Genomic DNA, 24,304 nt, shown 5'->3' with positions numbered 1-24,304 from the left:
TACAAATAGGATTCTTTAAAAAGTGATCTCTTAATTTCTGCATTTTTTTTTATCATGCATGTCACAACGTTGATTTAGGGGATGCAAGGTGCATAAATGTTTCCTCCTGTGAGTGTTTCTGTGGGTGTCTGTGTTTATGTCTTTGTGCTTTGGTTTGTGTCATTATGAGTGTGTATTTATTTTTTTTTTCTATGGGTGTCTCTGTGAGGGTGTGTGTACGTTTGTCTTTGTGTATTTTCTATGGATGCCTTGGTGAGGGTTGGTGTGTATGTCTGTGTTTTCTGTGGATGTCTTTGTGTGGGTGTGTGTGTATGTATGTATGTCTGTGTTTTCTGTGGATGTCTCTGTGAGGGTGTGTATTTTCTGTGGGTGTCTCTGTGAGCGTGTGTGTATGTCTTTGTATGTTTTCTGTGGATGTATCAGTGAGGGCATGTGTATGTATGTCTTTCTGTGTTTTATGTGGTTGTCTCTCTGTGTGTGTATGTCTTTGTGTGTTTTCTGTGGCTTTCTCTGTGTGTGTGTGTGTATGTCTTTGTGTGTTTTCTGAGGCTGTCTCTGTGTTTCCTTGGGTGTATGTGCAAGTTTTAGTTTGTGTGTGTGTCCATTGTCTGTTCCTTTTTAGGACATTTTGACCTTACTACTGATTATTCACATTTTTCTACAGACTTTGAGACTAATGAGACCTTTCCGGGAGTCACCTAATCCACCATTTAACCTTTAAATTATTGTTTAGGCAGTTCAGGGCCCTTCCTTTCAGCCACTGCATGCTGTTGTCATCATTTAGTTGGCATCTTCCTTTACAAAAAGATAATCAGAACTCCATATTTTGTTAAAAAGTGCTAAGTGTCTGCTTGGGTGTCTGTGTCTGAGTGTGTTTCTTTGCGTGTCTGCTAGAGTGTCTATATGTGCATCCTTATGTGTGAGTGTGTGTTTCAGTGTATGAGTGTGTCTGTATGTTACTACCTTAACAACATCTCCACGTTTAAATAGACACTTAAGAATAAAGTGCATATACAATTTAGTCACTTGGTCAAAAATTGCACATTTCAAGGGAGGAGGGGGGGGCCCTGATCAATGGTTAAGTCAGGGGCCCCAAAATTTCTAGTGGCGGCCCTGGGTACACCTGTACCTGCAAGACTCGTAATACAAGCGGGCGTTAAAAAGTAGCATTAGGACCGGCCAACGCTGCTTTTTAAGCCTAGCGCCAAACTCGTAATCTAGCTGATTGTTTTTCTTTTATTAATTATGCATTTATAAACAACGTTCTTAGTTATTTCTATTATCAGTTTTTCTTCTTCTCTTGGTATCTTTTGTTGAAAAGCAGGAATATGAGCTCAGAAATGTGCACGTGTCTGTAGCACTATATGGCAGCAGATTTGCAAGAATGTAATGCATTTGTAAGAGAACTAGATGGCAGTACTATTACCTACCATGTAGTGCTCCAGACATCTACCTAGGCACCTCTTCAACAAAGAATACCATGGGAATTAAGCAAATTTGATAACAGAAGTAAAAAAAAAATGTTTCAATTAATACATGCTGTGTCTGAATCAGAAAATAAATATATATATTATCCCTTTAAATCTGTAAAATGAGATCCATGTCTCTTGTATATTTCTATTGTAACTGGAACTGATGTTCTATGGTGACCTTAGAGGTACTGAATAGAAATTGCTACTAAAAGTTTTATTCTGGTAGCGAATTCAAAGTGATAAAGACAAAAATCAGATGATCTTCTTGGTGCAGAGGCTGAGAAGAACCTCTTGATTCTGAACTAACAATGAATTAATGGGAATGATGAGTGTGCACCAATACTGATTAACAGAAGAAGGCTTGTTTTGTATTGAGTTATTTTTTTCATGAATATGAGAGTATATTTGGGTGAGCATGGGGTTGCCCAATATAAGAAGAGTTCCCTACTTCAGTTTAAAAAAATGAACCCTAAGTGGTTTGTTCATGCATTAACTTTGTCCCTTTTTATTAGTTTTAAACAACAAACAATTATTAAAGTAATGCTTATTTAAATCTGATGCACTAATTCTGCTATATACAGGGAGTGCAGAATTATATGGCAAGTTGTATTTTTGAGGATTAATTTTATTATTGAACAACAACCATGTTCTCAATGAACCCAAAAAACTCATTAATATCAAAGCTGAATATTTTTGGAAGTAGTTTTTAGTTTGTTTTTAGTTTTAGCTATTTTAGGGGGATATCTGTGTGTGCAGGTGACTATTACTGTGCATAACTATTAGGCAACTTAACAAAAAACAAATATATACCCATTTCAATTATTTATTTTTACCAGTGAAACCAATATAACATCTCAACATTCACAAATATACATTTCTGACATTCAAAAACAAAACAAAAACAAATCAGTGACCTATATAGCCACCTTTCTTTGCAAGGACACTCAAAAGCCTGCCATCCATGGATTCTGTCAGTGTTTTGATCTGTTCACCATCAACATTGCGTGCAGCAGCAACCACAGCCTCCCAGACACTGTTCAGAGAGGTGTACTGTTTTCCCTCCTTGTAAATCTCACATTTGATGATGGACCACAGGTTCTCAATGGGGTTCAGATCAGGTGAACAAGGAGGCCATGTCATTAGATTTTCTTCTTTTATACCCTTTCTTGCCAGCCACGCTGTGGAGTACTTGGACGCGTGTGATGGAGCATTGTCCTGCATGAAAATCATGTTTTTCTTGAAGGATGCAGACTTCTTCCTGTACCACTGCTTGAAGAAGGTGTCTTCCAGAAACTGGCAGTAGGACTGTGGGTTGAGCTTGACTCCATCCTCAACCCGAAAAGGCCCCACAAGCTCATCTTTGATGATACCAGCCCAAACCAGTACTCCACCTCCACCTTGCTGGTGTCTGAGTCGGACTGGAGCTCTCTGCCCTTTACCAATCCAGCCACGGGCCCATCCATCTGGTCCATCAAGACTCACTCTCATTTCATCAGTCCATAAAACCTTAGAAAAATCAGTCTTGAGATATTTCTTGGCCCAGTCTTGACGTTTCAGCTTGTGTGTCTTGTTCAGTGGTGGTCGTCTTTCAGCCTTTCTTACCTTGGCCATGTCTCTGAGTATTGCACACCTTGTGCTTTTGGGCACTCCAGTGATGTTGCAGCTCTGAAATATGGCCAAACTGGTGGCAAGTGGCATCTTGGCAGCTGCACGCTTGACTTTTCTCAGTTCATGGGCAGTTATTTTGCGCCTTGGTTTTTCCACACGCTTCTTGCGACCCTGTTGACTATTTTGAATGAAACGCTTGATTGTTCGATGATCACGCTTCAGAAGCTTTGCAATTTTAAGAGTGCTGCATCCCTCTGCAAGATATCTCACTATTTTTGACTTTTCTGAGCCTGTCAAGTCCTTCTTTTGACCCATTATGCCAAAGGAAAGGAAGTTGCCTAATAATTATGCACACCTGATATAGGGTGTTGATGTCATTAGACCACACCCCTTCTCATTACAGGGATGCACATCACCTAATATGCTTAATTGGTAGTAGGCTTTCGAGCCTATACAGCTTGGAGTAAGACAACATGCATAAAGAGGATGATGTGGTCAAAATACTCATTTGCCTAATAATTCTGCACTCCCTGTATTTCTTTGTTCTACAAACTTAGTAGGGAACAAACATATTTTACCTTATGTTTCAGATGAACTTGAACAAGCATGAAACGGAGGAAGGAAACAATACCAAGTTACAATATTTTTTCTTACAAGGATTTGCCCAGCTTGACGATTTACGAATGGTTCTGTTTATTTTCTTCCTCTTCACTTACCTACTCACTATTTTAGGAAACATGATTATCATCATTATGGTGCGCTATCATGTACAACTTCATACACCAATGTACTATTTTATCACACACCTATCTCTCCTGGAAATGTGGTACATATCTACTACAGTCCCAAAGCTTTTGTCTCTCTTGGGAACCAATGACAAAAGGATTTCCTTCCAGACTTGTTTTGCTCAGCTTTATATGTTTCATGGCTTAGGTATGACAGAGTGTGGGTTGCTTGGGGTAATGGCCTTTGATCGCTGCATTGCCATATGTAACCCTCTTAGGTATACTGCTATAATGAATGCTAGAATGTGCATGCAGCTTTCCTTGACATGCTGGACTTTTGGATTTCTGGCTTCAGTTATCCCAATGACACTTACTCTTATGGTGCCCTTCTGTGGACCTCATAACATAAACCATTACTTCTGTGACTTAGCTCCCCTATTGAGTCTAGCATGTATAGACATTTCACTCAACCGGATCATAAATAGCTGTGTGATTGGCTTTGCCACCATGTTCAACCTTATGTTAATCCTTGTCATGTACTGTCTTATAATATTCTCTATCATGAAGATAAAGTCAAACAGGGGTCGAAAAAAGGCTTTCTCAACCTGCTCTTCCCATTTGACAGTTGTGGTGATGTTTTATGGCTCTGCTTTTACTGTGTATGTCAGCCCAAGGGGTTCTCTTTTGGAAGACCATGATATGTTCTTTGCATTAGTGTATGCCATGTTAACCCCTTTATTAAATCCCATCATCTACAGTTTGAGGAACAAGGAAGTAAAGGAGGGACTTAAAAAAAGCTTAAACAGGATTCAGGATTATTTCAGAATGAGATAACCATGAAGTCTTTCACAGCTTATTTTGAAGTTTTTAAATATATTTTTGTAGCATTTTAGTAAAATAAAAAATAAATGTAAAATCTAAGAAAATTGAATGAATCACTGAGAAAAGGTTCTAGGACTAATAGGAGCTAATAAATAATATTTAAAAATAATGGGTCAGATTACAAGTGGAGAGCTTAATATCGATTTAGTAAAAGCGATATTTGGGCTCCACTGTGTAATACCAGCACACTAATGTGCACTGATACTATAAGTTGTCAGCAATGCAAACACAAGTTCGCAAACGCATTGCTGGGAAGCATTGTACTCACGAACTTCCATAGGCTCCAATCGGAGCCTCGTTCTGATAGGGTCAGTGACAGCACAGATCCTAAGCACAGCAAAAGGGGAAAGTAGCGCAGCAATGGTAGTACATATAAATATATATGTATTTGATAATATATATATATATTTAAGTATATATATTTAAGGGAATACACAGTTCCCATAGACCTCAAAGTACAGGCACATTACAGTGCCATTTTTTTTTTCTTAAAACCCCACTCCTGCCAACTTTAGCCCCAAAATACTGCCTAGTGCAGTTCTTTTATTAAATTGTTTTATTGGGGGCATTTGGGGCACATTTATAAAATTAACCAGCCACTTGTAATGGTTAATTTGCCCATTTGTGGGCGCAAGATACTTACGCGCTCCACTTGTAATCTAGCCCAATATAAGTACGCTATTTAAAAACATACATTTATATCTTATGTGAGCTTTTGTTAAGAGCTTTTAAGTGATATGTGTACCCCTGTGGAAGTGAAAAATAGCACAGGTACTGTATATATAGATGACACTATAAATAGACTTTTAGAGCAAAGACTAAGACAAAAAGGCTGCTTATCAAATAATATACTGGTTTCACACAAAAAAATGTCCTGGATTGTGAGACTTATAGGCTATAAGACAAGGCACTTTATAACATGTCTTTAAACAGAAGACTTATATTATAAATAGACAATAGCATGACACTTGACAGCAATCCACTGGACAGGAATGTGCAGGACTTAAAGGCACTAGACAGCAATACAGTGTACAGAAAGATACTGGACAGATAGATATACAGCTTTGACTACGGTGATTTGTTAAAACGCATCAGCTGACCCCTGTGATGCTGCTTGGACACCTGTGTGTGTGCTGAATGAGAATTGTGGATACCATGTTGCCGCAAACATTTTAATGGAAAACGGAATAAAGAAGTGTTTTTCAGCACTGCGGAATCTGTTGGCGCTCTACAAATACCTGATAATAATAATAATAATAATAATAATAATAATAATAATAAAAGCAGCTACCCGGGTAAGTTTTTCTTCAAACTGAACAGATAGAGGCAACATGAAAAAATACAAGGCAAGGAGGCTGCAAGAGACCACTACAACCCCCAGCAGTAACCAACATAAAGTGAGAGGGAAAACTATTGGTTGCTTATATGGGAGCTTAGTGGAGATTGTAAGTGTAGAACAAATAAGGAATGGTGCCAATGATGACATTTTTATCCAAACAACACCACAATGCACCAAATAGAGCACCAGAACTGCAAGGGGACCCAGTGGTGCAAGGTGACAGCACAGGACAGTCATCATCAGTACAAAAAGCAGTGGAGTTTAGGTAATCAACCCTCACAGACGGTCATTTTATTATGTTACATGTAAATTGCGTATTTTCAATTTAAAATTGTATTTAGTTGTACTGCAACGTGAGCAGAAATAAATAAACTGGGCTATTTTATTGTCAAAGCTGCTGCTGTTGTTTTTATTGCAAGCATAACTAACTGTTGAGTATTAGTTAAAGTGATGGTAAAGTTTACGTTTTAAAATCAGGTCTGGAATCTAAGCAATATAATATAGAGGGACTTTAAATGGTCACTTCTATTAATGATGTGCTGTAATTTACTTTTTAATCTAGCTGTGTAATTTTATTCTCTGGGCTCTGGACGCCCACTTCAAAACGCTTGTTTTTTTTTGTGAGCTAATGGTTTTGACTGTTCTCCATATTTAGCACTCTAGCTACAAAAAAGTGTTAGTGCTGTACAGCTAGAGTGCTGATTTAAGAACGGTGAAAACTGTTAGCTCACAAAAAAAAACATAATTTATGCTTACCTGATAAATGTATTTCTTTCCGGATATGGTGAGTCCACGGAATCATCAATTACTAGTGGGAATATCACTCCTGGCCAGCAGGAGGAGGCAAAGAGCACCACAGCAAAGCTGCTATATATGTCACTTCTCTTACCCATAACCCCCAGTCATTCAGCTGAAGAAAAATGGAAAAAGAAGATAACACAAAGATGTAGAGTTGCCTGCGGTTTTAGTAAAAAAAACTGTCTTAAAATAAAGGGTGGGCCGTGGACTCACCATATCTGGAAATAATTACATTTATCAGGTATGCATAAGTTATGTTTTCTTTCCTAAGATATGGTAAGTCCACAGAATCATCAATTACTAGTGGGAACCAATACCCAAGCTAGAGGACACAGATGATTAGGGAGGGACAAGACAGGTAACCTAAACAGAAGGCACCACTGCCTGAAGAACCTTAATACCCCCCAAAGAAGCCTCAACTGAGACAAAGAATCAAATTTGGAAAATTTGAAAAAAAAATATGCAGAGAAAAACCAAGTGGCAGACTTGCAAATCTGTCCCACAGAAGCTTCATTTTGAAAGCCCAAAAAGAAGAGACAGCCCTCAAATAATGAGCCATAACTCTCTCAGGAAACTGCAGCCCCGCAGTCTGAAAGGCAAATTAAGTAAACTTCTCAGCCAGAAAAAAAGAGAAGTTGCAGTAGTTTTCTAATACAGAGAAAACAAACAAAAACAGAAGCCTGCACAACATCCAAATTGTGGACACACGAACCTCAAAAAATAAGAATGAGGACATAGAGGGAAAAACAATTCCCAAACAATATTTCCACTTAGGATAAAAAACCGCCTTATCCGAAAAGATAAAAGGAATCACACTGCAAAGCCCAGAGCACCAAAACTCTCCAAGCAGAATGTATAACAAAAATGAAAATTCCAAGAAAAAGAGTTAAAATCTTATAGAATGCTAAGGCTTAAACTGAGCCTGCTGCAAAAACCTTAAAACAAAGGAAAAGCTCCAAGAGCAACAGACTTCAAAAGGCCTGATACTAACCAGGTTCTGACAGTATACACATTTGGCACATCCACCAGACACCTGTGTAAAAAAAAGATAATGCAGAAAGCTGACCCTTCAGAGAACTGACTGACAAACCATCCTCCAGACCAACCTGGAAAAGGGCAAAACCTCTAGGAATCCTGACCCTACTTCCAAGAAAAGTCCATGGATTCACACCAATCAGGGAATTTATGCCATAGCTTAAAGTAAAAGAAACTAGTAACAGACTTGCGAGCCTGAATCATAGTCTAAATGACCAAGTCAGAAAAACCATGCTTACACATTACTAAGAAGTCAATTTCCAAGCAGAAAGCTTCAGAATAAAAAGAAGTTGTATGAAAGAAAAGACCCTGAACTAGAAGGTTCTTCCACAGGAACAACCACCAAGGTGGAAAAAATCTCCGCTAGGTCAAAAACCAGATCCTGCGAGACTATGCAGGAACTTATAACAATACTGATGCTCACTCCCATTTGATACAAGCAGAGACTCGTAGAGGAAAGCCATCAGACTGAAATCCCAAGGAACCACCAGGGTAATTAGCAGAGTAGCCTGCTAATCTCTGACCCTAAATATAACTTGGAAACTTGGTGTACTGTTATCTCCAACTCCAGTACCTCCTATGTGAGAGTTAACCTGGAGAACACCTCCAGGAAAACCCACTCCCGGGATGAAAAAACTAACAGCTCAAGAAGTCCGCTCCCGGTATACACTGAAATGAGAATAGTGGATAAACTAGAATGTGAGCGTCCTCCCACTGAACAATCCACGGCAATCATGGCAAAGGAACTTCAGGGTCCTCCCTGCAACTATAACCTGAAAAACCGGATAGGACAACTGAGGCCAAGCCATCAGAGCATTGTAGATCGCTCTCCACTTCAAGATGGTAATGTGGAGAGCAAGCTCCTCCCAAGTCCATAGTCACCAACCCAACAGGCCAGCAACCATGACTATTACTCAGAAAGGTCACCAAAAGATTCTTGAGAATGTGGGTAACGATCCCGCTACCTCTCGCAAACAAAGCGAGTGCTCTACTCTCTATACGCGGACGATGTCTTTCTGACTATAACCAACCCACTCACTTCGCTATCCGAAATACACTCTGAGTTCCAAATTTATGGTAGGTTATCAAATTTCAAAATTAATGCCTCAGAATTTATGGGAATAGAGGTCCCCATCACTACACTTAACCATATACAGTCATTTTATCATTACAAACTTCAGCAAAACTCCCTAAAGTACCTGGGCATTCAAATCACAAAGGACCCTCAGCAAATGTATAATGCTAATTATGCTCCCTTACTGAAAAAGATACAACAAGAGCTACATTCATGGCACAATAAAACCCTATCCTGGATAGGTAGATTGAATGCCATAAAGATGACCATTCTTCCAAAAATGCTATATATATTTCAAACCACCCCAATTAAATTACCTAAACCCTTCTTTAATAAACTCCAGAATATATTAAATAACTATTTCTGGAATAACAAACGCCCTAGACTTGCTAAAGCAACTATATTTAAGGGAGGTTTGAGAATGCCAAACCTCTACTATTATTTCTTAGCAAGTACCCTTACACGGATTATTGATTGGTGTAAATACGGCAACCATAAGGAATGGGTAAGTCTTGAACATGATCTAGCGCAAAATTCCCAATTAGGTGCAAGCTGCTGGCTTCCACACATTCACAGGACTTTGCACGCTTCGACCTCAGAAATAACTAATTTGACTTTTAAAACGGGGGACAATTGTCTTGGCAGCTTTCCCACGATTTCTGATATACCGTCCCCCTTAACACCTTTGAAACATAATCCAGAAACACAGTTACCTTTATCCTCTGATTATGTAAGGAATTTATCCTTACTAGATGTCATCCTGTGCTACATGGCCATGGATAACAAATCTCTTAGACCTAAAGTTGATCTGCAGGAAAAATTTGGACCTTTTTTCACCCCATGGTTTAAATACTTTCAAGTAAATCACTATCTTGCTACTCATTCTAAGCACGCAAAATTCCATAGATCTTTAACCCCTTTTCAATCTATATGTAAATCTGACTTGTATTCAAAACGTTCACTTTCCATGATTTATAAATTAATATTAGAACACCACTCTAGAAATCTCCCACCTTATGCTGCTAAATGGACAGAAGACTTACAAATTGACCTATCCTCTGACCAATGGACGAGAATTTTCAATAATGATACCTGCAATAACTGAAATGATACCTGCAAATACATCCCTCTCTGAGAACCATGGCAAGGCCAAAGGGAAGAGCCACAAACTGAAAGTGTGACAGAGAGGCAAACCTCAGAAAACTGCAATATATGAATCCTCCAGGACTATGGTCACTATAAATTGACCCTTCCCAGTTTAAAAGGAAGAAAGGAACCACTGGTTTCGAATTGAAGAACGGTACCATAAGACAACCTGTTGAGACACGTTAGGTCTACAATATGACGAAAATTCCCTCCTAATCAGGAACCTCAAAGATGAATGATAAAATTCTAGGCCCTGTTCTCTTACAGGAACTAGAACTATCCCTTACAGGGAAGAGAAATCCCAAAGCACCACAAAAATGCCTCACCATTATCTGGCCTGCAGATAAAATTGAAACTGCCTCAGGCAGAGAACGAATGACTACTACGTAGAAACCCTGAAGAACTATGTCCACAGACTATCTGGGACATCTCGTATTAAAGATAGAAGAAAAAACCCCAACCATCAACCCCCCCACATGGACTAATCCCGGATTGGGGCAAATTCCTTTCAGATGAAAAAAAATATCAGCAAAAGAATTGTTTAAAATAAATTCTGAAGAACAAAAGCTTTAAAATATTTTTTTATAAACAGACCTCTGTTCCTATAGCAAGAAACTTATACAGAGAAATAAGAATAGTATTTCCTTAGGTGAAGGAAATCTAACATAAACACATAGAACAGGCCACCCATAATACACAGATGCACAATAAGAACATTCTGCAGGAAATGGTCTGATAAACTAACTTGATCTCTTGCATAAAGAAAACACTGAGGGGGCGGAGCTAACCGCTAACTTGAGTAGTTGTGCAGAAAGAGAGCTCATGACTGTGAAGCCTTTAAAAGTATATTTTACTCGATATACTCCTGCGTTATGGACTCAAAACTACTTGATACTCTACCCAGAGAGTGACCATACCCTATTGAGCTCAATATCCGGAGACTTTGAGACGTTTTTTTCTCATTCTACACCTCTCAGGCCAACACTCGACCATCTTTGTACCCTGTGCCTCGGAGGCACCCCACAACTGCTCTGGAGGGTCGGGGATCCGCTCCGGAACAAAAGACTGTTGCTGACTGAGCTGTTTGGAGACAGCATAAATTACCGTAGTTGCTACCAGAGGCTCCGTGGCAACACCATACGCCACCATCACCCAGCGCAACCTGGACTTACCCACCCGAGTGCTATTCGCAGGATCATACCAGCTCCCCTCCTAAAGAGCAGCAGGATTTACTATTCTCTATCTCCGGTGGACTCTCCTGTGGTCTTCTACCTTAGGTAGAAAGATAAGTTAAGCTTGTATATTTTACATTATCTGTTATTTTTGGTTGTCAGAACCTATTATCACAAAATACAGCGGTATACTAAAGGGAGTTACAATTGCATTTGTCGTAAGCTTTATTAATATCCACTCCCACATATATTAGGATGTTCCTTCTATGGTAGTCAAGCATATTATCTACTGTTTAGAAATCATCCTGTGATATCAGAAGTACATCGTAACTTGTGTTGTTTCTTTGTCTATTTGCTTGTAATTATGTTATATTTCTTAATAAAGAAAATTTTCAACAAAAAAAAGCGAGCGCTCTAACACTAAGTCCCCTTTCTGAATCCCAGGGAAGAATTTAATGTCGGCAGATCTAGATCTATCCTCTAAGTCAGAGCCACAAAATCCTTGGTCCACTATCTGAACATGCATAACTGCAGACTCTCAGATGGATCAGACAAAGGATTGATGTCCAATGAAGCAATCATCAGACCATTCCATACATTGGGCCCCTAAAAGGCCAAACCGTAGAGAGATGAAAGAGGAAAGAATAAAAAATCCTCCATTTTCTGACCTCTGTCAAAAATAACTTCAGAGAGAAGTAAACCTATATGGTCTTTAAGAAACTACCCCTGTAGCTGGACCAAGGGAACTTATTTACAGATTCATTTCTAATCGAGGAATGAAGACAACAATATCTCAGAATGAGAAATTGTTTGTTGATCACATGGCACCTGAACCATTATGACGTCCAGGAATGGCACCACAGCAACCCCTGAAATGATACCTGCAAACACATCCCTCTCTGAGAACCATGGCAAGGCCAAAGGGAAGAGTCACAAACTGAAAGTGTGACAGAGAGGCAAACCTCAGAAAACTGCAATATACGCATCCTCCAGGACTATGGTCACTATAAATTGACCCTTCCCAGTTTAAAAGGAAGAAAGGAACTACTGGTTTCGAATTGAAGAACGGTACCATAAGACAACCTGTTGAGACACGTTAGGTCTACAATATGACGAAAATTCCCTCCTAATCAGGACCCTCAAAGAGGAATTATAAAATTCTAGGCCCTGTTCTCTTACAGGAACTAGAACTATCCCTTACAGGGAAGAGAAATCCCAAAGCACCACAAAAATGTCTCACCATTATCTGGCCTGCAGATAAAATTGAACCTGCCTCAGGCAGAGAAGGAATGACTACTACATAGAAACCCTGAAGAACTATGTCCACAGACTATCTGGGACATCTCGTATTAAAGATAGAAGAAAAAACAGAGAGAATCAACCCCCCCCACATGGACTAATCCCGGATTGGGGCAAATTCCTTTCAGATGAAAAAAAATATCAGCAAAATAATTGTTTAAAATAAATTCTGAAGAACAAAAGCTTTAAAATATTTTTTTTATAAACAGACCTCTGTTCCTATAGCAAGAAACTTATACAGAGAAATAAGAATAGTATTTCCTTAGGTGAAGGAAATCTAACATAAACATATAGAACAGGCTACCCATAATACACAGATGCACAATAAGAACATCCTGCAGGAAATGGTCTGATAAACTAACTTGATCTCTTGCATAAAGAAAACACTGAGGGGGCGGAGCTAACCGCTAACGTGAGTAGTTGTGCAGAAAGAGAGCTCCTGACTGTGAAGCCTTTAAAAGTATATTTTACTCGATATACTCCTGCTTTATGGACTCAAAACTACTTGAAACTCTACCCAGAGAGTGACCATACCCTATTGAGCTCGATATCCGGAGACTTTGAGCCGTTTTTTTCTCATTCTACAACTCTCAGGCCAACACTCGACCATCTTTGTACCCTGTGCCTCGGAGGCACCCCACAACTGCTCTGGAGGGTCGGGGATCCGCTCCGGAGCAAAAGACTGTTGCTGACTGAGCTGTTTGGAGACAGCATAACCTACCATAGTCGCTACCAGAGGCTCCGTGGCAACACCATATGCCGCCATCACCCAGCGCAACCTGGACTTACCCACCCGAGAGCTATTCGTAGGATCAAACCAGCTCCCCTCCTAAAGAACAGCAGGATTTACTGTTCTCTATCTCCGGTGGACTCTCCTGTGGTCTCCCCGTGCTGCGGCCCAGATTGAAGTTTTTGGCGCGAAGCTCCGCCATCTTGCTGAGCGCCATTCCTCCCTGTGCCACCAGAGTTGTGGAGAGGTTTAAGGCCTTACCACAGGGTCGCCTGCTGCTTTCAACGGAGAGATTGAATACTCATCTTTAAGAGGCCAGCCCATTCAACACAGGTCACAGTGGATGGCCCCTTACAACACCCGGCAGCTGAACTCCATTACCTAGCCCGCTTCAGGGCCTGAGACACGCAGTCAGAGGTGAGAGAGGATCGGAATGGGTAGATATTAAGACAGGGGTGCCATTGAATACAGGGCTTGATTTCTTTAACAGACTGCACTACCTAGCCCTACTTTATAAAACTGAGCCACAACAATTAAATCTAGGTGGCCCTAGTGGTATTTTGGGGCCTAAGATAACGGGACTTCCAGGAGGCCTCCTATAAAGTTGAATAGGCCTATTCACCCCCTACCTCATGGTGTGGCACCCCTGGGACCTCTCAACCCCTCAAGTAACCGCTGCAGGAGTAGACAAACCTTGCGAAACACCTTTTAGGCTTTTCACCTACAATCAGACTTACAGGGAAGTTGTAGAGAGCCGGTTGAGAGTACAGTGTGTTCTGGGACAATAATTGGATTGGTATTTACCGTATATGCAGCCACATTAGCTGGAACTTTAATGTACACCACAACTTATACAGAATTTGCTAACCTATTTTACTAGCGGAAGCTTCCTAACAGTATCGCTAAGGAACAAAACTAATAAAGAGTACAGTAAAGGTCCTACAGTAGAGAGCCTCATAATAACTGCTACAGTGTGCTCTGGGACAATAATTGAATTGGTATTTACCGTATATGCAGCCATATTGGCTGAAGCTTTAGTGTGGACCACAACTTATGCGGAATTTGCTGACCTATTTTACAAGTGGAGCTTCCTAACAGTATCCCTAGGGAGTGGAACTAATAAAGAGTACAGTAAAGATCCTACAGTAGAGAGCCTCATAATAACTGCTCGACATGGCATTCTCTTTTAATGATGGCCATTACAACAACATGAGAGGGTAAAGCCCTGAAAGGCCGGCAGCTGGGGAAATACCAGGGAGCCATTTGGCCCCAATAGCTATGGGATAGTATCAAGTTAATCTCAGCTTCAAAATATATATCGTCTTGACCAATTCAGTGCACTCATCAGGACATCAGCTTCCAATTTATTCTAGTAGAATCTGTGGCGCAGTAAACTGCTGTTTTCTTTCCCTAATATGCCGCAGGGGTCTAGGAGGAAAACTACAAGTCAAGCTGCCTATAAGAAGTCGCTAGCAGACCACTTTAAGCCCAAATCACAACTAGAGCGACCACCTGCCACTGACAACAATAAGGTAAGCCCTCGCTCTGATAGTGACTCGCTAGACCTAGATTCACAAAGCACTTCTGATCTACCACCTACTATGTCATCGGAGATTGTGGACACTCTCACCCAGAAAATCAATTATTTGCAAGATTCACTAACCAAAACCTTCAAAAGTTTGATTGCCGATCTTAAGAAAGACATTAAGAGAGATAGTAGATACTCTTGAACAGAAACAAGAGGATCTCATAGTGGAACAAGATAGCCTATCTAACCACTCTCAAATACTGGTAGACATGCTGGATACTGTGGAGGCCAAGATGGCGGATATGGAGGACTGCTCCCGCCGCAACAACTTGCGGTTTTGAGGAATACCGGAGAACATCTCGACGGCGGACTTAGAATCCTTTCTCAATGAATTCTGTTCCTTTCTAAAGACCCCACTTCTACCTAGTGAAAGCTTACTGGACCGTGTACACAGACTACCGAGAGGTAGGAATGTGTCTGCTGAAAAACCTTGGGATGTTATTGCCCGCTTTAATTTCTTTACTTACAAGGAACAGATAGCCAGAGCAATGTTTTCCAACCCGACCCTTCCTGAATGATTCCAGGGCATACAGGTATTCCCTGACCTTTCACAATATACAATTCAGAAGAGGGCCACCTTCAGAGAGGCTACTAAGACGTTGAGACAACAGGGCATCAAATATCAGTGAGGATATCCCACAAAATTACTCATCCAAAAGGAAGAACACCTATGTTCTGCCACAACGCCAGACAGAGTTTTCCAGTACCTTAAGAACTGGGACCCTGCGCAGTCCACTTCAACTAGAGAGGACCCACACATCAGCTATACTCATCCACCTCCAGAGGAGCCAGTCAAGTCTCCAGTGACAGATAACCTTCTCAGCCCCTCTGCTACAAAGTGGCGCCCTCTGCCACAGAGACAATCTACTTCCAAGCTTACGTCCTAATAGAGATGTGCTGATACAGCCTGATCCCACGTGCACAAAGGGTTTATCTACAGTTGGTGGAGATGTCCTGGACTCTGACTGACCTATATATCGATAAGTATTAATGTTTGGAGAGAGAGGAGGCAGGGGTTATTTGTTTTCTCTTTTTTTTTTACTGTTAATTTGCAATATATATGTTCTTTATTGTAACTGTTTATTAGTAACTTTTTTTGCTTCCTATGAGATACATTCGAAAAGTTGGACTCTTCCTAATCCTAGTTAATAATGTTTCATAGAATTCTCAATGCCTAACTTATATATGAGTCGAATGAGAGTAACTCTTCACTAATTGCTATGCCTGGTCAACTCTATGTTGCCAAATATCTTGAGATAGTGCTCCGGGTCACAGTTGTGACAGGGAGGTTTGGCTTCATGGAGTAGGTGATGGGGGTGCTCAGCATGCAAGACATGTGACTGATAGCCACATTCTACAATAACTAGGATATGTATAACATTAATATTTACACATATGCTATATCTGTTATCTTATTAGTTACTGCTATAAAAGTTTTGTAGGGGTTTTTCGTAAATTTAAGATACCATAGCTCTTTAGTATAAATATCTGCCAGTGAATCTTTTGCTTTTTTTGAGATAGTGCTCCTGGTCACAGTTGTGATACAGAGGATTGGATTTGGGGAGCAGGCGGCGAGGTAGTCCAGCATGGAGGATATGTGACCGATTAGCAGGATGTATGATAATTTGTTATTTTTCCACAAACTAGGCCCGTTTCTCAATTAAAGTTGATCTAAGAGTTTCATAAGCTTATTGTTAAATATATGATTTCTGTTCTACTCAATATAAATGTTTGGCCTATCTGATATGAACAACTGTAATTATTTGCCCGCTACACCTACTGCTGCGCTCTGTCTGGCTGGTGGGGGGAGCCCCGGCCCAATATAAGAGAGGTCCCACCTAACCCTAATGATAATTTTTATTGGCCGTGGGCTCTACCTGCGGGGGAGACAGATCACTAGAATTGCATTGATCTATAAGGTTGTACTTCATCTGTATTTGGGTTAATATTATTGAGAAAAGATGTGTCATATTCCCGTACATGCAGCTATAATTCACTCTATGGAGTAACTTAAAGGGGCAGTCTAGTATGAATTAAACTTTCATTATTCAGATAGGACTTTTAATTTTAATCAACTTTCCAATTTACTTTTATTATTAAATTTGCTTTTTTCTCTTGGTATTCTTAGTTTAAACTAAAAATAGGTAGGCTCATATGCTAATTTCTAAGCCTTTGAGGGCTGCCTCTTATCCCATGCTTTTTAAATCTCTTTTCAACACAAAGAGACAGAAAGTACACGTGGGCCATATAGATAACACTATGTTCAGGCACAGGGGGTTATTTAAGATTTAGCACAAAGCAATGCTAAATTTAAGACAATAGATAATAAACAGTCACAGTCATGTGATCAGGGGGCTGGAAGAAGGTTCCTAGATACAAGGTAATCACAGAGGTAAAAAGTATATTAATATAACTGTGTTGGTTATGCAAAACTGGGGAATGGGTAATAAAGTGATTATCTATCTTTTAAAACAATAACAATTCTATGGTAGACTGTCCCTAAGCCCCTGACTTAGAAGACTGCTCTGTTATTCATAATACACAACATTAGATTGTTACACACCCAAGACTCTCCATAAGTTTGCTACACCAGCGCTATGTTAGGAGATAAAGTAATATTCCTACAACACATAGTCTAATTTGTAGATATATCTAACTCCTTTGAACCAATCCTTACATGTCTTTGTCTCCGACAAGTATGACCTTAGCTTTCCCGGTGCCCTGTCTCTCCCTAACTGAGACCTAATGACGTGCCATCTTCAGTTTAACTTTGAACAGTTACGTAGTAATAGTAATCCCTGACTTCTCTCTCCCTTCCTTCAAAGTTGTAACTTGTTTACTAATGATTGATTAATATATCCTCTCCAGCTGCTGGTTTTATCGGTAGCCATCCGGTAGAAACTCACGAGTTTTAAACCCCCCATGAAACATAAGTTTACACAGTAAACACCAGAACACAGATTCTATAACTTCTTTTCGCCTACTAGTGCGAATCGCTTTTTTTTTCTTTTTTGCCCTTCTTTCTTTTCTGCCACTTCCAGCATTTGAGTTCACCAGTCCGGACAGCAGGGCTTGGGAAATCTGAGCAGGTTCCTTTTTGGGCCTAACGTTTTTGGATTTTTTCCTTGAGCTTACCGTCTAGCCTTTTACCCATAGGCCTATTTCTTTCCCCACCCCGTTACCCTCCTGTTACTTTCCCTAGTGCTGTCGTTTTGGTTTTTTTTTCCCTGTATCTTCATATGACTCAACCAACCATGCTGAAATTTCTTACTCTTAATGTTAAGGGGTTGAACTCCCCCAACAAGTGGAGCCTTTTGAAAAAATTTCTTAAGCCTTATGGAGGCGATGTGGTCTTCCTTCAAAAGACTCATTGGGCTTCTTCGCAGGTTCCTTCTATTAAATTCCCTCAGTTCTCAGATATTTTCAACTCAACCTATAAAGATAAGTGTAGAGGGGTCTCTATTCTTATTGGGAGGCACACCTTCTTCCAACTGATCCAACAGATATGCGACGAAAAGGGACGGTTTCTTATTTTGATCTGCAGGTTGAACTACCAATTATATATACGTTAGTCAATGTGTATGCCCCAAACCAGAGACAGGTTGTATTCCTAAAAAAACCTCTTAACTTCAGTGGACAGACTGAAGCAGGGGACCCTAATAGTTGGGGTGATTTCAATCTTGTCTGGGATCCCTATATCCCTATATAGATAAGAAAATACCAACGCTTAAAACCTTGGACCCTAAATTCCGAAATGTAATATTTCAGTACTCTTTATATGATGTTTGGAGGGCATTCTGCCCAGATTTGAGAGACTACACTTATTTCTCAGCTTCACATAGATCTTATTCTCGCCTCGACTATTTCTTTGTTGACTCTTGGATGATGAATTTAGTAGAGGGATCAAGAATTCACTATTGTGTCTGGTCGGACCATGATGCAGTCTCTTTTAAGATCAAAAGTGGAGAAACCCATGGGGTTAAACCGTAATGGAAAATCCCCAAATTCCTTTCAAAAGACGCCCTGTTTATCCAACACCTTCGGGAGGAGATCCAACAATTCCTTGCAATAAATAAGGAGGGTCAGACTTCTCACCAGGTGAGATGGGCGGCACTGAAGGCCTTCCTAAGGGGGGTATGCATCTCCAAGCTTGCCAAAATATGTAAGCTCTCAAAGGCACCTCTAGGTAAGTTATTACAAGAGCTAAGATTGGCGGAGTGCCAAAATATAGCAAATCCATCCCAACAAAGCTCGTCTGAAGTTACCCGCTTGAGGGGTCTGATAAAGGATCTGGAACTCAATAGGATCCAGAAAGCGTTGGCTACCTTCAAACAAGTATTATATCACAAAAGTAATAAAGCTGACTCCCTATTAGCCAATAAACTCAAATGCCGTACGGCTGCAGCCAGAATTCCGTTTATTTTGCACAAAGGTCAGAAGGTATACACACCGGCAGATATTGGATCAGCATTTGCGGAGTTCTATGAGAATTTATACAATATTAAAACCTGTGAGCCATCTGAGGAGGCCTCTGTTGAAGAGATATCCCAGTTTCTCGAGAAACTACACTTGCCAACACTTACGGACGAGCATAGAGATGCCCTGATGCAACCCTTTCATGCTAGAGAGATCACATTAGCGATCAGAAATCTTAAAACGCTTTACTTGGCACCATATGCCAGGGTGAGAGGCCCTTGGTTCTGCTCTCCTGAATTAGTATTTCGAACAGCACGAGGCAGGGGTGCCCCCTGTCACCCCTCCTCTTCTGATCAGGTACCCCTTACATGAAGAGAAGATGTTGCTATTTGCGAATGATGTCACATTGATATTGACTAACCCAGAGACTTCAATCCCTGCAGTTTTTCATTTGATTGACCTATTTATGAAACTTAGTTATTATAAATCCAATAAACTGAAAACAGAAGCATACGCCCTTAATCTTCTGCCCGACCGGCTCTCCGTCCTTCGGAAAACTTTTGACTTTCAATGGTCTGACTCTCACTTGACGCACTTAGGAATACTTCTGAGTGGTAACCTTAACTCTGTGGTGAGGATGAATTTTGACAGACTCCTAGGAGAATTGAAGTCCCTGACACTAAAGTGGGACTTCCAGGAGGTTTTGTGGGTTGGTAGGGTGGCAACAGTTAAAATGTCACTCTTACCGAAGGCCCTTTATTTGTTCAGATGTCAGTATCTCCTGCTGGGCAAAATTTTCTGCTTTCTTTGGCTCCCCCCCCCTTTTTTTTTCTACCTACCTAACCCCCCCAATCCCTACTCTTTGTACACCCCCCTATCTCTCCCCTTTATGTGAGATGGACAGATTAGGTGCTCTCAATAAGCTCATTGAACACTGAGGTTCGATTAGGTATAGTTACTACCCACGGACCGACCTTATGTTACCCACTTAGAGTGCCCGTGATTTCTGTGCCCTCTATTCTGGCTGGACTCATATATATATAATCCCAATTCTAGATTGTGATTCCAGTGATATGTTAGCCACGACCACAGATTCAGACCTTGGACGTAACCCAACTTCGACTACTGGTTGTATAGTCCTGAGTTTAATGCTGGGTTGACGACCGGCGGCACTTCTGGTAGCCAACAATATTCTTATATTCCAACCATTTAAAGATATCTGAGGTTCTGGTCTTAAGCTATGACTTTTTGATGCGGGTATATTTCTCTGTATTGTAACTATATATATTCTTTCTTAACTGTTTGTAATATGCTATTTTCTTGAAAATTAAAAAAAAAACACTGAAACTTAGTGAATGTATGCGTATTGGGAATTAACGTGCTTGTTTTTTTTATTTACACAGCAGTGTCACTTGAGAACAAAACATATCCTTTTTTTACTCGAAAAGAAAAGGAAGATAGGACGTCAGCTCCATTCTGTTCTCATGCCAGAGAACGGGGCAGAGTAGAACACAAGCATTCAACCATCAAAAATGGCGCCTCTCCGTAACGCAAAAAAAGGAGGCGTAGTCAAAAGTCGGCACAGAACGAACTTAATCCCTTAAAAATTAGGCATTTTGTAAATAAACCAAAAACACAACCCTGACACCCTCACACAGTAGAGAATTCAGCAGTGCAGCCAATAAGGCCAGTTGAATACTTGGTTGCATTGGGAGAGGTATTAGTAGCAGAAATAGCAAGATTATTATGACACTGGAATATTGTGTACAGTTCTCCAGAATGATATAAATAAACTAGAAACTGTCTAAAGGAGGGCTACTAAAATGGTGCATGGCTTAAAATAGAAATCACATAAAGACAGACTCTATGATCTAAATATGTGCAGTTTACAGGAGAGAATGGAAAGAGGTGACATGATAGAATCCTTCAAATATGTTACTAATGTGGAAGCTGAAAGTATTTTCCAAAAAAAATAAAAACAAAAACAAGAGGTCACAATCTAAAGTTAGCGGGTAGCAGATTCAGGAGAAATGAGAGAAAGCATTTTTTTACAGAACGGATGGTGGATTCATGGTGGCCGATTTCACATGCTGCAAACATAAGTTAAGAAGCACCGGTCTTAAGACCGCTACTCCTTAACGTATCCACCAACTCTGAGGCAGGGACAGCAATCAGCCTGATTGGATACGATCAGGATGATTGACACCCCCTGCTAGCGGCTGATTGGCCACAAATGTGCAGGAGGTGGCATTTCACAAGAAATGATTGTGAAATTATAACTGCTGACAGCATATGCACAAAAGAAACATTAAGGTAAGAAAGGGAGTGAAAATCATTTGATCCACAGGAGAAAGAGAAAGATGAACTCACATCCATACCTTTAAGATTAGAACAGACATTCCCATAACTTTGCAACAAAAATGGCAATACACATTGAACTAGACTCTAGACCTTATAGGGAACGTTAACCTTTAAGGAGCTACAGTCTAGATTTCCTACACTTTCATTGATGTTATATGTTCCCTCAGTCACATGCACTCTTCTGAGCTCCTATCATCTTATCTACATTTACTCTTCAAAAAAGGATACAAGAGAACAAAGCAAATATGGTTATAGAAGTAAATAGGACGGTTGTTTAAAAATGTACACTCTCTCTGAATAATGAAAGAAAAAAATGTGGTTTTCACATCAATCTTTACTTCTATGAATTATACATGATTCCAGCCCAAGAGTAGAGTAGAAGAAATATATTTGCCCATATAAAAGCAAATACTTTTTCCAAAGGTACTTATTTCTGACTATAATTTCCATATCTAAAAGCAATGTTTTTTATTGTTTGTTTATCAGACCAAATGATTATCCAATTAAAACAACAATAATTACTTTGAAAAAAATATAGGGTGATTAAATGAAAAAACAAAGAAAATGAATCCCCTAATGATTTGTACACGTTTTATAGATGTCCCATATGTTACCCTTATTAACTAATTTGCCATCAAATGTAGAAGTATAAAACCTTAGCTGTGTTTTATTGGAAGGCAGAGATAATGCGGTTATAGCATCTAGTACTATAAATACTTTATCTATGATTACAATTATCAGATACTGTACCAACACAACATGATCCAGTAAAGGTAGGTAGCGCTACAGTTTTAAAAGCAAAAACAAAATAAATGTTTAGATTATTAGGAATAGGAAATTCTAGATTGTATTATAACACTATAGAAGGATATACAGTGGGGGAAAAAAGTATTTAGTCAGCCATCAATTGTGCAAGTTCTCCCACTTAAGAAGATGAGAGAGGCCTGTAATTTTCATCATAGGTATACCTCAACTATGAGAGACAAAATGTGGAAACAAATCCAGACAATCACATTGTCTGATTTGGAAAGAATTTATTTGCAAATTATGGTGGAAAATAAGTATTTGGTCAATATCAAAAGTTCATCTCAATACTTTGTTATATATCCTTTGTTGGCAATGACAGAGGTCAAACGTTTTCTGTAAGTCTTCACAAGGTTGTCACACACTGTTGCTGGTACGTTGGCCCATTCCTGCATGCAGATCTCCTCTAGAGCAGTGATGTTTTGGGGCTGTCGCTGGGCAACACAGACTTTCAACTCCCTCCAAAGGTTTTCTATGTGGTTGAGATCTGGAGACTGGCTAGGCCACTCCAGGACCTTGGAATGCTTCTTACGAAGCCACTCCTTCGTTGCCTGGGCGGTGTGTTTGGGATCATTGTCATGCTGAAAGACCAGCCACATTTCATCTTCAATGCCTTTGCTGATGGAAGAAGGTTTGCACTCAAAATCTCCCGATACATGGCCCCATTCATTCTTTCATGTACACGGATCAGTCGTCATGTTCCCTTTGCAGAGAAAGAGCCTCAAAGCATGATGTTGCCACCCCCATGCTTCACAGTAGGTATGGTGTTCTCTCTCCTCCAAAAATGACAAGTTGTTTTTCTACCAAACAGTTCTACTTTGGTTTCATCTGACCATATGATATTCTCCCAATCCACTTCTGGATCATCCAAATGCTCTCTAGCATACTTCAGATGGGCCCAGACATGTACTGGCTTAAGCAGGGGGACACGTCTGGCACTGCAGGATCTGAGTACCTGGCAGCGTAGTGTGTTACTGATGGTAGCCTTTGTTACGTTGGTCCCAGCTCTCTGCAGGTCATTCACTAGGTCCCCCCGTGTAGTTCTTGGATGTTTGCTCAATGTTCTTGTGATCATTTTGACCCCACAGGGTGAGATCTTGCGTGGAGCACCAGATCGAGGGAGATTATCAGTGGTCCTGTATGTCTTCCATTTTCTAATTATTTCTCTCACAGTTGATTTCTTCACACCAAGCTGTGTGCCTATTGCAGATTCAGTCTTCCCAGCCTGGTGCAGGTCTACAATTTTGTTTCTGGTGTCCTTCGACAGCTCTTTGGTCTTCACCATAGTGGAGTTTGGAGTGTGACTGTTTGAGGTTGTATTTTATACTGATAACAAGTTCAAACAGGTGCCATTAATACAGGTAATGAGTGGAGGACAGAGGAGCCTCTTAAAGAAGAAGATACAGGTCTGTGAGAGCCAGAAATATTGCTTGTTTGAAGGTGACCAAATACTTATTTTCCACCATAATTTGCAAATAAATTCTTTCCAAATCAGACAATGTGATTGTCTGGATTTGTTTCCACATTTTGTCTCTCATAGTTGAGGTTTAAATATGATGAAAATTGCAGGCCTCTCTCATCTTCTTAAGTGGGAGAACTTGCACAATTGGTGGCTGATTAAATACTTTTTTTCCCCACTGTACATGCATACATTATTATTAATGTCGTAACACATTTTTATCATTTTACCTTGCAAGCTTTATACTGTAGATTTAGACTACATTATGATAATTATGGATTTAAATTCAGATTGTGAATCCATTATTATTCTCCACAGGTTTGAGCACAATGTTATCTATATAGCACACATAAATTAGCTCTGTCTGACTGTTGTGCAAGACTGTAAAAAGCTAA

The 24,304-nt window shown here is 40.0% G+C and overlaps 1 protein-coding gene across 1 annotated transcript; it reads left to right on the top strand.

Annotated features, from left to right (window-relative positions):
- The first annotated feature begins 3,670 nt into the window (after positions 1-3,670).
- On the top strand, positions 3,671-4,639 carry LOC128665869 (olfactory receptor 6N1-like). The gene has a single exon (XM_053720114.1). It carries the CDS (start codon positions 3,671-3,673, stop codon positions 4,637-4,639), a length of 969 nt encoding a protein of 322 aa, XP_053576089.1.
- Positions 4,640-24,304: the final 19,665 nt, after the last annotated feature.

The sequence above is a fragment of the Bombina bombina genome, chromosome 1, assembly GCF_027579735.1.
Source record: "Bombina bombina isolate aBomBom1 chromosome 1, aBomBom1.pri, whole genome shotgun sequence".
NCBI lineage: Eukaryota > Metazoa > Chordata > Amphibia > Anura > Bombinatoridae > Bombina > Bombina bombina.
Note: the sequence above shows the minus strand (reverse complement) of the source record. Positions and strands in the feature narration are given on the sequence as shown.

Bases quoted from the DNA above. Each gene is read 5' to 3' on its own strand.
- LOC128665869 (XM_053720114.1), top strand. From the start codon at position 3,671: ATGAACTTGAACAAGCATGAAACGGAGGAAGGAAACAATACCAAGTTA.